Source organism: Alternaria hordeiaustralica (assembly GCF_023758085.1).
Source record: "Alternaria hordeiaustralica strain BMP 2776 chromosome Unknown scaffold_7, whole genome shotgun sequence".
NCBI classification, from domain to species: domain Eukaryota; kingdom Fungi; phylum Ascomycota; class Dothideomycetes; order Pleosporales; family Pleosporaceae; genus Alternaria; species Alternaria hordeiaustralica.
Window position 1 is genome coordinate 99635 of NW_026056779.1, and position 13684 is coordinate 113318.

General features: G+C 54.1%; 4 protein-coding genes across 4 annotated transcripts; 2 read left to right on the top strand and 2 right to left on the bottom strand.

Moving 5' to 3' along the window:
- Window positions 1-2639: 2639 nt before the first annotated feature.
- Window positions 2640-4387, top strand: ALG11 (asparagine-linked glycosylation protein; the record flags this gene model as incomplete). Its single annotated transcript, XM_049387062.1, has 3 exons — window positions 2640-2950; window positions 3009-4135; window positions 4191-4387. The coding sequence occupies 3 exons, from the start codon at window positions 2640-2642 to the stop codon at window positions 4385-4387; spliced, it is 1635 nt and encodes a 544-aa protein (XP_049244835.1).
- Window positions 4388-4856: 469 nt separating this feature from the next.
- J4E84_004460 (uncharacterized protein) lies at window positions 4857-6380 on the bottom strand (the record flags this gene model as incomplete). Its single annotated transcript, XM_049387063.1, has 1 exon — window positions 4857-6380. One exon carries the CDS (start codon window positions 6378-6380, stop codon window positions 4857-4859), a length of 1524 nt encoding a protein of 507 aa, XP_049244836.1.
- Window positions 6381-6897: 517 nt separating this feature from the next.
- J4E84_004461 (uncharacterized protein) lies at window positions 6898-8814 on the top strand (the record flags this gene model as incomplete). Its single annotated transcript, XM_049387064.1, has 2 exons — window positions 6898-7073; window positions 7134-8814. The coding sequence occupies 2 exons, from the start codon at window positions 6898-6900 to the stop codon at window positions 8812-8814; spliced, it is 1857 nt and encodes a 618-aa protein (XP_049244837.1).
- A 2054-nt stretch (window positions 8815-10868) lies between these two features.
- J4E84_004462 (uncharacterized protein) lies at window positions 10869-13224 on the bottom strand (the record flags this gene model as incomplete). Its single annotated transcript, XM_049387065.1, has 5 exons — window positions 10869-11078; window positions 11134-11727; window positions 11777-11916; window positions 11965-12696; window positions 12753-13224. The coding sequence occupies 5 exons, from the start codon at window positions 13222-13224 to the stop codon at window positions 10869-10871; spliced, it is 2148 nt and encodes a 715-aa protein (XP_049244838.1).
- Window positions 13225-13684: the final 460 nt, after the last annotated feature.

The following is a 13684-nucleotide window of genomic DNA, read 5'->3' on the forward strand; positions in this document are numbered from 1 at the left end:
GCACTATACCCAATCAATTCCAGGCGGTGACATCCGGTAATACTTCCCTCAGCACCTGGATCTATTCAGCATATGGTCATCGCCGTCTGCTTTGTCCTTCCAGCAGCTTCCACTTCGCTTACCATGGGCATGCGACTTGGCAACGAGCGGGCTCGGTATGTTCCGGTTAGTAACCCTGGAGGACGTTCACGTGGCTCGATTCAGATCGAGATCAAACTGGCAGTGGATTCCAGAACAGTCGACTCTCGGGAGGGGGCGTATGTTGGTCCTCTGGACCACTTCTGAACATCTGCAGCAGTGATGCCGTTATTATGTTCTACGGTGAACATCATGTCATCTCGAAACACCTGGGCCCCAAGTCACGACCAACAGGTACAGGTGCATCACCAACGCTCTTGCATTCCTATCACTTATCAGCTGGCGCATCATACGATGGATGCTTTGAGGGTTTTACGACCTCAGCTCGTCTTGGAGTGAGCAGGTATATCTTAGATCCTTGGCCCCTGTGCCAGGTCATACTAAACCGCTAGCGCATTTTCGAGATGTTGAAGAGCAGTTAGCTGAACACCCCCTTGATCATTTGCACTGCGGAATTCATGACTGCGCAAAGCTTGATTTCTTGGCTTTTAGTTGAAACAATGTACTCCCAAACAATTTGCAGGATTCTGTTACGGCGTGATAACCAGATGCGACACGGCGCCTTCCTGCGTATTGTCTGATTCGAATCATGCAAAACCACAAACTTTTCTGTACATAGGCCATCCCCCACTTAGGGTGGTCGCCGAGTTCTAGGTGATTACTATACGCACAACCCCTCAATCTAACGTACAATCATACCCCAGTATGCCGAAGTATGCCGATATGCTCAATATCGTACTCACATCAAATGAACTCACGTAGATGCCGAGACCAAGACTGGCGAATTTGTTGTTGAGTAGAAACCGGGGGTTGAGACTTGTTCAGATACAGCCTGGGTGTTTGTTCTGGCGTTCATAGATCGGTTGGTTTGTGTTTTGTCGTGTCTCCGACTTATGTAGGAAGAGTTGTGTTCTTCCATCTCTGCAACTATCATGTTGACTTTCCATTCCTCAGAGGCAATAAGCTGCTGGCTAAAGACTGGGACCTACAGGCAGTCTAGACCCTGTAGAGGATACTGCGAGCATCTGTGGTGAGAAACCGTATACCCGGACCTGCTGGTAGTGACCGCAGCCTCCAAGACACACCGGAAAGGTCGAGGCAACAAGATGCGAGTGGCTCCTTGTAAGCTACTAGTTCAGATGTCCCTTGCGCCGCCTGTCCCCTCACCCAGATGCTCTCTCAAGATTCACCTGTGGCAGTGAAGTGTTTCGATGGTAGCTCAAGGCTCATGGCAGTGTACAACACTGGCGAGACCTCACACTTTGCGCCCTTTCGAAACACGTGGTGGTGGTGGCATGATAAGCGGCCTCTTGCACGCCGTGAATCCTCGTGGCGCTGGGTACTTTCTGTCCAGCCAGAGATTCCATAGCATGACAGAGGCTGTACTCGAAGACCAGTACAGCATCAGTGCGGCAGGCAGATGCTGACACATGGGGCCGATCAATAGAGCCACCCAGAGTAAAGTCCTTCGAAGTATACCGGGCCACCTCCGATTTTTACTGCTTTCGACACTATTCTTCGAGGTGTAGATGTTTGCGAACATGATGGCTGATGCAATGAATGGGAGGGCACCTGTAGGATCTGGAACAAGTAGATCCTGGAACCAGAGTACCCCCTCTGTTGCCAGCGAAGGCTCAAAATATGCAGAAGGTGTTACACGCGCAACGGTTTCCCCAAGCTCGTTCGTCATCGTTGTGCCTTCGCCTTTGACTGCTGCGATCGCCATGCCTACCAGACCATCATGAGCGCCGCATTTCTGCCGTATGACCTCGGCCATGGCGATGAATATAGGTAGTTGCCCAAACGTCCACATGATTTGGCCACTCAAGCTGACTTTCCATCTCTTGTCAATCGCCGACGTGACTTCCTTTATCTCTTTGCTCGCAGTTACAACGCCCTGTTTTATAGTTCTGAAACCGCCGCGCTTCAATACCTCGTCACGTTTCTTGTAAGCAAGTGCTTCTCGGAGCGGTTGGAGACCAATGTATCGGGCCGCAAGAGCGCGCGACCGAGTTCCGAATGTCGTGACAAGAAGACCGCGAGTGATGAAGGCGGTGATTGGTATGGCGGCATACCATGGTACGGCGGTATGGACGAGCGACATCAGCTCGTGGGGAAGGTACAGAATGGCATCGACGAGGGGATCCTGTCGCGGGGTCGAAGCGTGGAAGGCGCGAGCCGATGGTCGGCATATCGAAGATGTAGACGTGGTGGAGGCTCTCGGAAGCAATTGGCATGCTGGCTGCCGCAGGAGGCGCGACGACAGCATCTTGCCGTAGTTTTGGTGTTGCAGCTGGAGCTGGATATCAAAATGTCCGATTCCCGAGAGGAAGAGGCTCCCACTAGCGCGTCAGGGTCCCACGCTCTCGGGCCGGCGCCAGGAACGAACCGATGTCATCCCACCTGCACAGCTGTCGCTTTGCCCAAACATTTGCCCATGGCTGAATGAGTCTTCGCTGTCTGCCTCTCCCCACTGTGCCTCTGCCCGGCCTTGTTCCACGATGGGTCTCTTACCCATCTTCCTCTCGCTACTGCTACCCGCACTCTTGGCTACCATCTTTCTTCCCAAGACCCTGCGCTTCGCTGCGGAAATAGTGGGACAACATCTCCGACGATCCTCCCGTACACGACGAGAGTTACTCCTGGCTAGGGTAGCAAGCGAGACCAAGACATTCGAGGCGCAGCAAAAGAACAAGAAGAAAGAAGACGATGACTGGGAACAGGTCGGGAATACACCTCCTGGCAGTGCAGTGAAGGATGGACCGGCGGATAGCGAATGGGACGGCATAGTGGGCTTCTTCCACCCTTTCTGGTATGGATGGCATGCTCTGGAGGATTGGGATATCTTCGCTGACAGGTTGTTCTCATAGCAATGCAGGGGGCGGCGGCGAACGAGTCCTTTGGGCTGCGATCCGAGCAAACCAGAAGCGCTGGCCAAGAGCTACTTGCATAGTTTACACGGGCGACCACGACGTCGACAAAGCCGCCATATTGAAGCGTGTCAAAGACCGTTTCAACATCCAGCTCTACCCACCGACCGTCCACTTCCTCTACCTCACAACCCGCGACTGGGTACTCGCAAGCACATGGCCGCGATTCACACTACTGGGCCAATCTCTCGGCTCTCTCATCCTCGCCTATGATGCCTTCAGTCTTCTCGTACCCGACATGTTCGTCGACACCATGGGTTACGCCTTCGCCCTCGGCCTTTCGTCCTTCTTCTTCCCGACCGTACCGACCGGCGCATACGTACATTATCCGACCATTTCCACCGACATGCTAGACTCGCTGCAGGCTGGGGGCCAAGGCATCAATGCAGGATCAGGCGCAGGATACCGAGGCATGGCAAAGAAGAAGTACTGGCAACTCTTTGCGAAGTTATACAGCAAAGTCGGCAGCACCATTGACGTGGTAATGACCAACTCTACATGGACGCAAAGCCACATCAAGTCTCTCTGGGAACCATACCGTATCAAACGAAGCAAGGCAATCGACATTGACGTCGTCTTCCCACCTGTGGCAGTCGAAGAAGTCATAGAAGCCGTTCCGGTCTCCGAGTCGAGCGAGAAAGACCGCGGCCCCTACCTCCTCTACATCGCGCAGTTCCGACCGGAAAAGAACCACCGACTGATACTCGAGGCCTTTGCATCCTTCCTCCATTCCAAACCTGACCTTCCAGCGTACCCCAACGACACCCCGAAGCTCGTTCTGATAGGCTCAGTACGGAACTCGCACGACGATGCGAAGCGCGTCTACGAATTAAGGCTTCTAGCACACGAACTGCATATCAAGGACAACGTCGAGTTCATCTGCGACGCGCCGTGGCCACAGATGCTCGAGTGGATGCGCAAAGCCAGTGTGGGAGTGAACGCCATGTGGAACGAGCATTTCGGCATTGGTGTGGTGGAATACCAGGCCGCTGGCATGATCTCTGTAGTCAACAACTCCGGTGGGCCCAAGCTGGATATCGTGATTGAGGTCGACGGAAAACCTACCGGTAAGTCTAAGCACTTCATAATACCATATCCAGAACACTACTAACCGTCAACCAGGCTTCCATGCTACAACCGCAGAGCAATACGCCGACGGTTTCCGCAAAGCCCTCACACTTTCCCCCGAAGACACGCTGGACATGCGACAGCGGGCTCGCCGGTCAGCGGAGCGCTTTACCGATCAGGTATTCGCCGAGAGGTGGCTGAAGAACACGGAGAAGCTCGTTGCCCTGCAAATCGAGCGCACAGCAAAATAAGGAGCGATTCACAAGACTAGGAGCATGGCGTTATACTGGGAATTTTCGATACCACACGTGAGCGTTGGGGGCGGTTGCATACCACTCAGGAGTCTAGCATCCGTTATGAATTCAACTTCTTGCAATCTGTATATTACATAGCACGTGGGTAGAAGTGATGAGTGATTTGCCTATGTGCTGGCTGAGATTTTTTGTATTCTGTTCCTTCTTTAGGGGATTATAGCTACGTAAAGATATCCAAGCGGATATGCAGATCCATATCCTAGAATCGTTGACGCAAGTTCGATCCGACCGATCCAAACGGGTCGTCGTCCTTACTACCGTAAATTTTCGTAAGACGAGCATTAAGCGGCTAGAAGCCAATCGGTGAATGAATACAGCGCAAACAGCATGATAGCAGCAGAAGAGGAAGAACCAAAGTGGCGGGACCAGCCAAGCCAACCTAAGGATACAGAAGTAACAAGCCAGATCAAAATCGCTCAAGTTCCTGGAAGCGCTCGACGGGGTCAGCAAAAGACCGCGTCAAGCCAACCGATGCCCAAAAGTCGTCACTGACATCTTCCCTGCGCGCGAGACGCTCCAGCAACGACCGCGCATCACGGAGCTCCTGATCGAGTGGTGGCGGTTGCGGCGACTCCGCGGGTATGAGTGGAGGCATACCCTCGTAGTCATTGGCGCTCACGGATTCCTCTGCTGGTCCATCGAGCTGGGGGATTTGCGGTCTCTGCGGCGCTTCCGTCTCGGCGTCCCGCCAGATGCCGGAGTTGTAGAAGCTGTGAACGACCTCGCTGGCGTCGCGGGATCGGTCGATTACGCGGAGTCCGTAGCGTTCGGTATCGCGCGCAGGAGGTTCGCTGGAGAAGTACGATGGGCGCATTCTTCGGCGAGGGGCGGTCGAGTCTGAAATGTTCAAGCGGTTCCTGCGGGCCTCTGTGCCGGTACGACGGCGTATGCTGCCGCGTACGTCCATCTCTTCTTCTTCGGTGTCAGAGGCTGAGTCGTCCTCCGAGGTATCGCATGCCCGCATGAATTGCTCGTTTTGTGGAGGGGAAGGACGTCGTGATGGCACTGTAAGGTGGGTATGCGACGATGCGGCCGAGTTGGCACTTCCTGCTCGTGAGCTGGGATGCGAATTTGTGAATGAGGCTGCGGCTGCGGCTGATGCGAATGATGACCCCGCACTTGGTGCGACGGGGTCGTCCACGACGGTGGTGAGGAAGCTGTCCCATTGCAACTGATCTTCAAAGGGACTGACGCTGCGATTCCGGTCGCCTAAGCCATCCAGCGCACCAGCTGGACTCCAGGACTCACGCAGAGAGCTGGCAGGTAGCGGTCCGTCAGCAATGGTGCGGCGACCCATTCTACGCAGCGGAGGAAATGCTACAGCGTGGTTCTCGCCTGTCTCGTGGCTCTCCTCGGGCGCATTCACACTATCGCCTCGCGTCGATCGGTCAGCACGGGGGCTCTGAGAACGCGTTGATCGTCTGGTAGTGCGACGGTATGATCTGTATTCGCGCAGGCGTGAAAATGGGTCTTGCGCATCGCGTTGTGCTTCCGTTTCGGGCGTTCGCGACGCTGCCGCTGGCGCAAATCCCGGGGTGAAAGCGGGCAAGGGGCGGTCATGGTCGGGAGTGGCGCGCGTCTCATACGCGCGCATGTAGCCATCAAGGCGACTGCGCGACCGGCGCACGCTGCTCTCGTCGCGTTGTAGAGTAGGTGGGAGTCTCGAAGGCTCGTTGCTGCGGTATTCGGTCCTCGACACTTCGGGGACGGGTGGCGGTGCCAGACGCGCGCGATGCGACGAGCGAGGAATCCATTCAATATGCGGACCGGAGATGAGGAAATCCGTGTCGAGGGCGCTGTGAGGGCGCGGTGACCTGTTGGGCCTGACGCGGCGGCGGATGGGTGAGCGTGAGCCGGCAATGTCAGCCCTCAGTGCATCTTTCTTCGCGTCTTCTTCGCGATTTATGTTCCATCCGATCGGGATACCCATTGCGCCAAATGTGTGATCTGCTTCGTTCCAAAAAAGATGGGTGAGGTGCGGTGTTGATGGTGACGCGCCGGATGATGCTATGGGGATGGGTCGGAGAAGGAACTAGGGCGGCAGAGCGGCGCACGTCGCAGCCGCCTAAACCAGGACAGTGAGGCTGAAGGGTCCGGGGGAGGCGCAGAACTTCAAGTGGGATGACAGCGCTGGCACTTGTCTCCCAACATTCATATAGCAAACGTCCTTAGTCTAGATTATCACCTCTGGATGGCTTGTCTCAGCTTCACTTTACTGTGTATCGCAGTTCCATGTTCCCACAGCAAACGACCCATCGTCTTCGTCAGGCGCGACCGCGACCGCCAAGCCTCAGTTACCCAATGCGGCAAGGTCGCACCTGTCCGCAGCTTTTGGTCCACTCGCCCCAATGAGTCAACTTAACCTGCAGGTACATCGTTTCAGAACATTCCGCGTCTGCCTGGACCCATAGTTGCCTATGCTTCTATAGACTACTCGTCTCGTGGTCATGATCCAGCCTGGCTTGGAACGGATCAGTCTGCTTCTGAAGAATGTCCACTTTCCGTGGAAATCGATACATGTCGCTGGCACCAACGGCAAAGGATCCATTTGCCACTATGCCTCGAGGCTCCTTTCCAAGCGACTCACAATTGGCAAATTCACATCTCCACATCTCATAGACAGGTACGCACGCTGTCACGTGAGCTAGTTCTCATCTAACTTTTCCAGATGGGACTGTATAAGCATCAACCATAAGCCCGTGGAAGAGGCCCTCTTTCGCAAGATCGAGAAGCACTATCTGGACCTGAGTATAAGAGATGGCATCAGTGCTTCAAATTTCGAAATATTGACCGCCACTGCTTTCCACATCTTCAACGAAGCCAAAATAGACATTGGCATTGTTGAGGTGGGCATGGGCGGAAAGCTCGACGCTACCAATATATTGAACAACCAAGCGGTTTCGGTCATTGCAAAGATAGCGCGAGACCACGAAGGCTTTTTAGGTGATACCCTAGAAGAGATCGCACTCCACAAAGCTGGCATCCTCAGGCCGGATGTGCCCTACCTTGTCAATCCTAAAAATGAGAGAAACGTCGTAGAGGTCATTGAGGAACATGCTCGCAGCATTGGGGCAGGACCTTGTTTGGAATATGACCCCCCGGGCTTTTCGAAGATGCTGTTTGCGAACGAAGACCGGCCACCAAAACCGACCGATCAACGGGAAAATATTGTCCTCGCAGCGAGGGCTACGATGGCAGCAATGGAGAGCCTCGGCAAAGAGATGAAACCGTTTGTGATGCAACAAACCTTGCACGGCGCAAGGAACATTCCATACCCAGGACGACTAGAGCCGGTTCGAGTACCGCCTATCTTTGGTGTGCCAAGCACGGATGGCACGACTGGAGTTAGTCAAAAAGGAGAGTTTATCCTGGTGGATGGAGCTCATAACGCCGACGCTGCCACACTGCTGAGTGGTCACGTCGGACGGAATTTGCGGGCAAGGAAGAAGGTTCCTGGCGTTCAAAGGCCACGCAGGGGATGGCCTATCACATGGGTACTTGCAATGACCGATGGGAAAGATGCACATAAATTCCTGAGAAACATACTACACCGAGAAGACAATGTCGTCACTACGTCCTTCGGTCCGGTAGATGGTATGCCTTGGGTGAAACCAATGCATCCAAAACGACTCCTCGCCATAGCAAAATCGATCGAGCCCACTATCACAGGGCTAGCTGTGGAAGAAGGTGGACCGCTCCGAGCGCTTTGTACAGCAAAATACCTTCGAGAACCCGAAGGACCGATCGTCCTGACAGGTAGTCTGTACCTTGTGGGTGATCTTCATCGCGATTTGCGGGCAAATTATGGAAAGGACTACTGGAATAGACCACATTTTGAGGAGACCAGGAAGAAATTCGCAGCGATGCTAGAGGAGGAGAAGCACAGAGCCAACCGGCTGCTCGGCGGACCCATCGACCCCTTTGATCAGCCTCTTGATTTCAATGTCGGTAAACGCGAAGAAAGCGACGAGTGGAAAAGGCAGCAAGCAAATCGCGGAAAGCGGAGGGCCATGCAAGAAGAGATCGAGGCTCTTGACCGAGAGATGGAGCTTCTCACAGCCGAAGAGCAGCGTCTCACAAAAGGGCGCACGCCGGCTACAGATCAGGAATCAATATCACCCCGTATCCACAACCCAGCAATAACTTTGTTAGAGGAAGGCGCACCCCTCCCCAGCAAATACAAGACGAAGAGCCTTGAAAGCGGGGCGAAGATCAGATATCACAAAACAGTGTCGTCGTCACTGGATGAGGAAAAACGGGTGGAGCCTTCTCCTCCTATATATAGGGCACCCCTCAAGGCCGATGAATACAGCCCGACCACTTTGGATAATGGCGGAAAGATAAGATATCACAAAGTAGAGTAAGTTGGTCAGCCAACAAGAGCGAAGGGGGTACCGAAACTGACCAGTGAATAGGAGCAGGAGTGGCACGCTGGTGGTCAACTTGGGTCACCGTCGGGAGTAGACATTTGATCGGCGCTTAGAGGTCGAAATGTTAACCTGTATGATATGATTGTGTACGAATGTTGCGGTAGCAGTGGATTGCACTTCGATGGTGACGTGGTATGTGCAAGGAGACACCGCTGTGTAAATGTCATTGCATCTTCTAGGTTCTTCATGTGTATATTATTGCCGAACTTATTCTGGGGGTTTTTAGTACATTACACAAGTAAATGTGTTTCAGTCCCTATCGTACGCTCTTAACTCCAAGCTCTGTCCCAGAGAGCACAAGAGCGCACGTGCAGAAGCAAGCAGCCGCTCTCCGGCGATACAGCATCTAGCGGTCACAGATCTAATCAGCTCGCAAACCCCACTTTTTACTAGTGAAACTACCGCATGCGGTATCTTTGGGAGCAAAACCGTGGATTGTGGCGATCTCTTGGCACAGCGAAACGTCGCGATCAGTTCTGAGAGGGCGCTGCCCCCCGCGGCGGCGCCGGCGGTTAGCGGCCAGCACAGACCACCCCACACAATATTCGATTTCGACAGTCGAGCATCGTGACCCCGACAAGCCTACGCACGCCCGATTCAACTCCGCCGACAACAAGTCAATACTGTCAGTAGCCCTTTTTGTGCAGCCGTTACAGGAACCGCCATGAAAGCACAAATTTAGCTGACTTTGAAAATAGCAAGCGACAATCTCAAAACCCTCCAACCACACATCATGTCTCACGAGTCGGTCTGGTATTCGCGCCCTAGGACTTACGGCAAGGGCTCCCGCGAGTGGTACGTTGAATCCAAAATGTCGATACACTAGATGGAAGAGGGGGGAGAGGCGCCGATTATATACGCGGCTGGGGCCAGGGCGAGCGCACCGTGTTGGTCTGCGCGAGTGGAGGGATTGGATGCACCTGATGCAACGGGCCAGGATACCAGTACGCGATGGCTAACACAGTACTCACAGCCGCGTCTGCACCCACCCCGCTGGTCTGATCCGCAAGTACGGCCTCAACATCTGCCGTCAGTGCTTCCGCGAGAAGAGCTCCGACATTGGCTTCGTCAAGGTACGTCCTTACCTACACTTGCACAAAAGCACGCATACTCACATGGCAACAGCACCGATAGATTTTCTCTACCGTACGCTTCGAGGGCTGGAGTAGAAGGCGCATGTGACGATGATTACCTGACGTTACGATACAACAATGTTACCTCGACCCGACCGCCCCACACGATCAAGCAAGAGGACGGATATGGGTCTGAGATAAAAGGAAAAGCAGAGAGAGTGGGCTTTGTAGTCGGGTGGGGATGGTTCTGCATGGCGTATTTCCTCATACTGTGTTTACGGGCAATGGGGGATACCCGGCCTTGCATGCAATGAGAAATCAATCCTGAATTCACAATACGGTTCTTACTCGTGGTGTGAAGATATGGGTTATTGGTGCACTGATGTAACAGGGGCGTCTTTCGAAGTCAGGACACATGCAAATTATCATCGACAACTGGGACCTAGGGCTCGTCATCCCGACACGACATCTCATCATCGACAGCCCAGTTTTGGTCTTAGTCCTACTATACCACAATCATGGACAGGGCAAGCGCTCATCTTCCTCGTCATCTCACAGAGCCCGTCAAGCAGCAGATGATACAATATCGCCAGCACAAGCAAACAGCAGATATGCATCGAGGACAAGGCAGAAGCATCCAATCTCATTCATACACAGGTATACACGTTAACCTCTTGATATCAAATGCGCGCAAACGAAAGCAACAAAACAAGACGTAAGAGACATGTACAAATTACAACCTTGGCTCATGACAACCCGACAACCAACTGTTCCCAAAACAAGAGCACGAGCATCTGTCATCCACCCATTCATCACCGCCATGCCCTTTCACTCATCGCCCTTGATTGCCATGAACGAACGGGCAAGGAGACATTATCCCCCCTTCTCTTAATTCCTCAAACACACACGTGTTGCTTACTCCGCCTGAGGCATACTCTCCACCTCTTCACTCAACGCCCGCCAGTTATCCGCCTGCAGCTCCGCGTACTTGACACGTTCCTGCGCCCACTCCTGATGCAGTCTACTAACGTGGTATTGCGACTTTTGGAAGAAGAGCAGTTCGTCGCGGATGCATTCCTGGATGAAGACGCCACGGGCGTGTTGTTGGACGATGGATTCCTTGTCCTAGTATCACGCGTTAGACGACCATCTCATTGATTAACGGGGATTGAAAACTAACCTTGAAAATGGCATCCTCCACCTTCTCCGCCTCACCGGGCTTGATCTGCTCGGCGGGTTTCTGGCGGATATTGTGGAGTTTGGTTTCGTTGTTTGCGATGCGCTTTTCCAGTTGGGGGATGTTGTCGCGGGCGTACTTGTCTCGGCGGTCGAACATGTCGCGTACGCTGACTAGAGTGTCTCTCTGTCTCTTTAGGTCTTCGAGAACACCTTCTTCCCATCCTCTTGATTCGTCTTCTAGCAATTGTCTGCTGGAGTCGAGGTGTCGCGCTGTAGCGTTCATGCCCTCGTTCAACAATGGCACGTCGTTTGTGTCGACGGCGTATGTTTCTTGACTTGACTCTGTGAGTCCGCTGAGAGCAGAAGAGAAACGTGCGTATTCCGCTGCCATTCCTTCGTTTCGGCGGGAGAGGCGCTCCATCATGCTGCAGAGGGTAATGTAGGTTTCTGCGCTGCGTCGGACGCCGGATCGGACGGTATCAAAGAGCTCAGGGAGGGTCTTCGGGAGGGAGTCTTCGAGATCCGGTGGTAGGGGTTTGCCGGTAAATTCTTCCTGAACGGATAAGTTGGCTTGTTTGCGCCATACTGCGAGTTCCTGTTCCAATTAGTACATGCTAGGCAGTCTCCAAACTGATTAAACCTACCGTGGGTACTGTCAGGAACATGACTACCAGCTGCTCCTGGTTCAGCACTGGATGCCGTACGAGCGCGTTGGTGAAGCGCGCAAGACCCTTTCTTCGCTTCTCGAGGAAAGTGGCATCCGCAGCTATTGGGTTGCCGTTGACTAAGAAATCTCAATACGTATCAAGGCCACAGCAGGATGAGTACTTACTACCGACCCTCTTTGGGGGCAACAATGGCAATTGTCTGAAGGGATACCGCTTGTGCAGACAGTCCAGTAGCCAGACGAAATCACTGTATCGGCGTACGACCTTTGTGGTGCGTTTCGAGCTGGCAACTTCGTAGTTGCGGTGCTGGAACATGAACATGCCCTCTTTCTCTGAGAGCGCAGTAATGGTGATGACCTCTTCGTTCCCACTGCCGCCTGGATTCAGTCGCCCAATGGATCTGCCCAACTCAGGTGTCGCATTGGAGCCACCCTCTCCTCCTGCGGGTGCGCCAAAGCCTTCCTCACCCAAGCCAGGGGCAGCGAATGGCTGGCTCGCTCCGCCATTGTATCCGCCCCAGCCACCTTCGCTGCTCAAAGAACTTGGCTGGACGGGCTGCGGGATGTTGGAGGAAGCGGCGGTCGATTGTGTTGTAAATTGACTCGTCGTCCGTGCGGTTGGGGGTAAACTCGAGCCGTTGGTGTGCGGTTGCGAGCTTGTATAGCTCGCGTGGCTGTGGCCTCTGTGCAGGTCGGGGCTGCCCCAAGGATCCGCCTCTGGATCGCCGAAAGATTGCTTGCGCATAGGCGCGCTCGACTTGCTTGCAGGAGACGGTTGCTGCGCAGACGGCTGGCGTTGCGGCGCGGGAGGAGTCGGGGGCTGGGCTGGTTGGGGAGGAGGTGATGGTTCGCGGGCCTTGGTGGACTGCGGCAGCGTCACGGTTGGGACGGGAAGATCTGGCGGGGCGTCAATGTCGTTCTTTCGCGGCATGCGCGACAATGCTAACACTCACTCCTTTTCCTCTCGTCGACGCTGTCTAGAGTGATGTCCTCATGCTCTTGCGCCAACCCAATCAGGGCGAAGACAACATTGAACTCGTTCCTGCCCAGCTCGGCGCTGCCACCAGACGGTAGCACAATCTCGAGGATCTTGGACTGCGCGTGACCGGGGATGTCGCTCTCGGCCAGCAGCTTCTTGACACCCTCGACGCTGACCCCATTGCCTTCGCGGTCGCCAGCGTCTAGCAGTGCGTCGAAAGCGTCAATGTACGAGTCGGGCACGTCCGAGGCAGGCAGCAGCGACTTGACGAGAGCTTCGCGTCCGGCTTTCTTGGGCGTGGGGAAGCCCCAGGGCGAGTCGTTGGCGTCGAGGTCGTCTGCGAACAAGCTGTTGCCCGTCTTGCCCGCGGGCTTGGGATCGTCATCGAAGAGCGACGACGACTGCTTCGCGCGCTGCGGCGGGTCATCGTCACCGAATAAAGACATTGTGGCCTGGAGAAGATGCGCAGCCGATTAATTATTTCTAAGCTGCACGTCGTCGATGGACAGAATGCAGGGCCACAGCTTAGACTGGAGGTGCTACACGCGATGATAACATGGAGCTATGATGCGGCGGTGCAAGGAACCGGGCTCCACTAACGCCCGTCCCATGCCCTGCCAGATCGTCACAGCCTTATCAATGCCTTGGCACACCTGATTGACTTTTGACAACTGTAAACGTAGGGGTTACTGACAAGTGCAAACGTATGATTTACTGATTTATTGATATTTTGCTGTACATGCTATAGCGCTTAATAGATCGCAGTATCCACTGCTCCCCCTGTCGTCGCAGGCTTGCGCCATTCCACCTAAATCAAAGAGCCTGACCATGTGGCCGGCGGGTATCCATCCCTCATACAAACACCAAAGATTTTTTAACTTCCAAATGCGCCATTCCATGCCGATG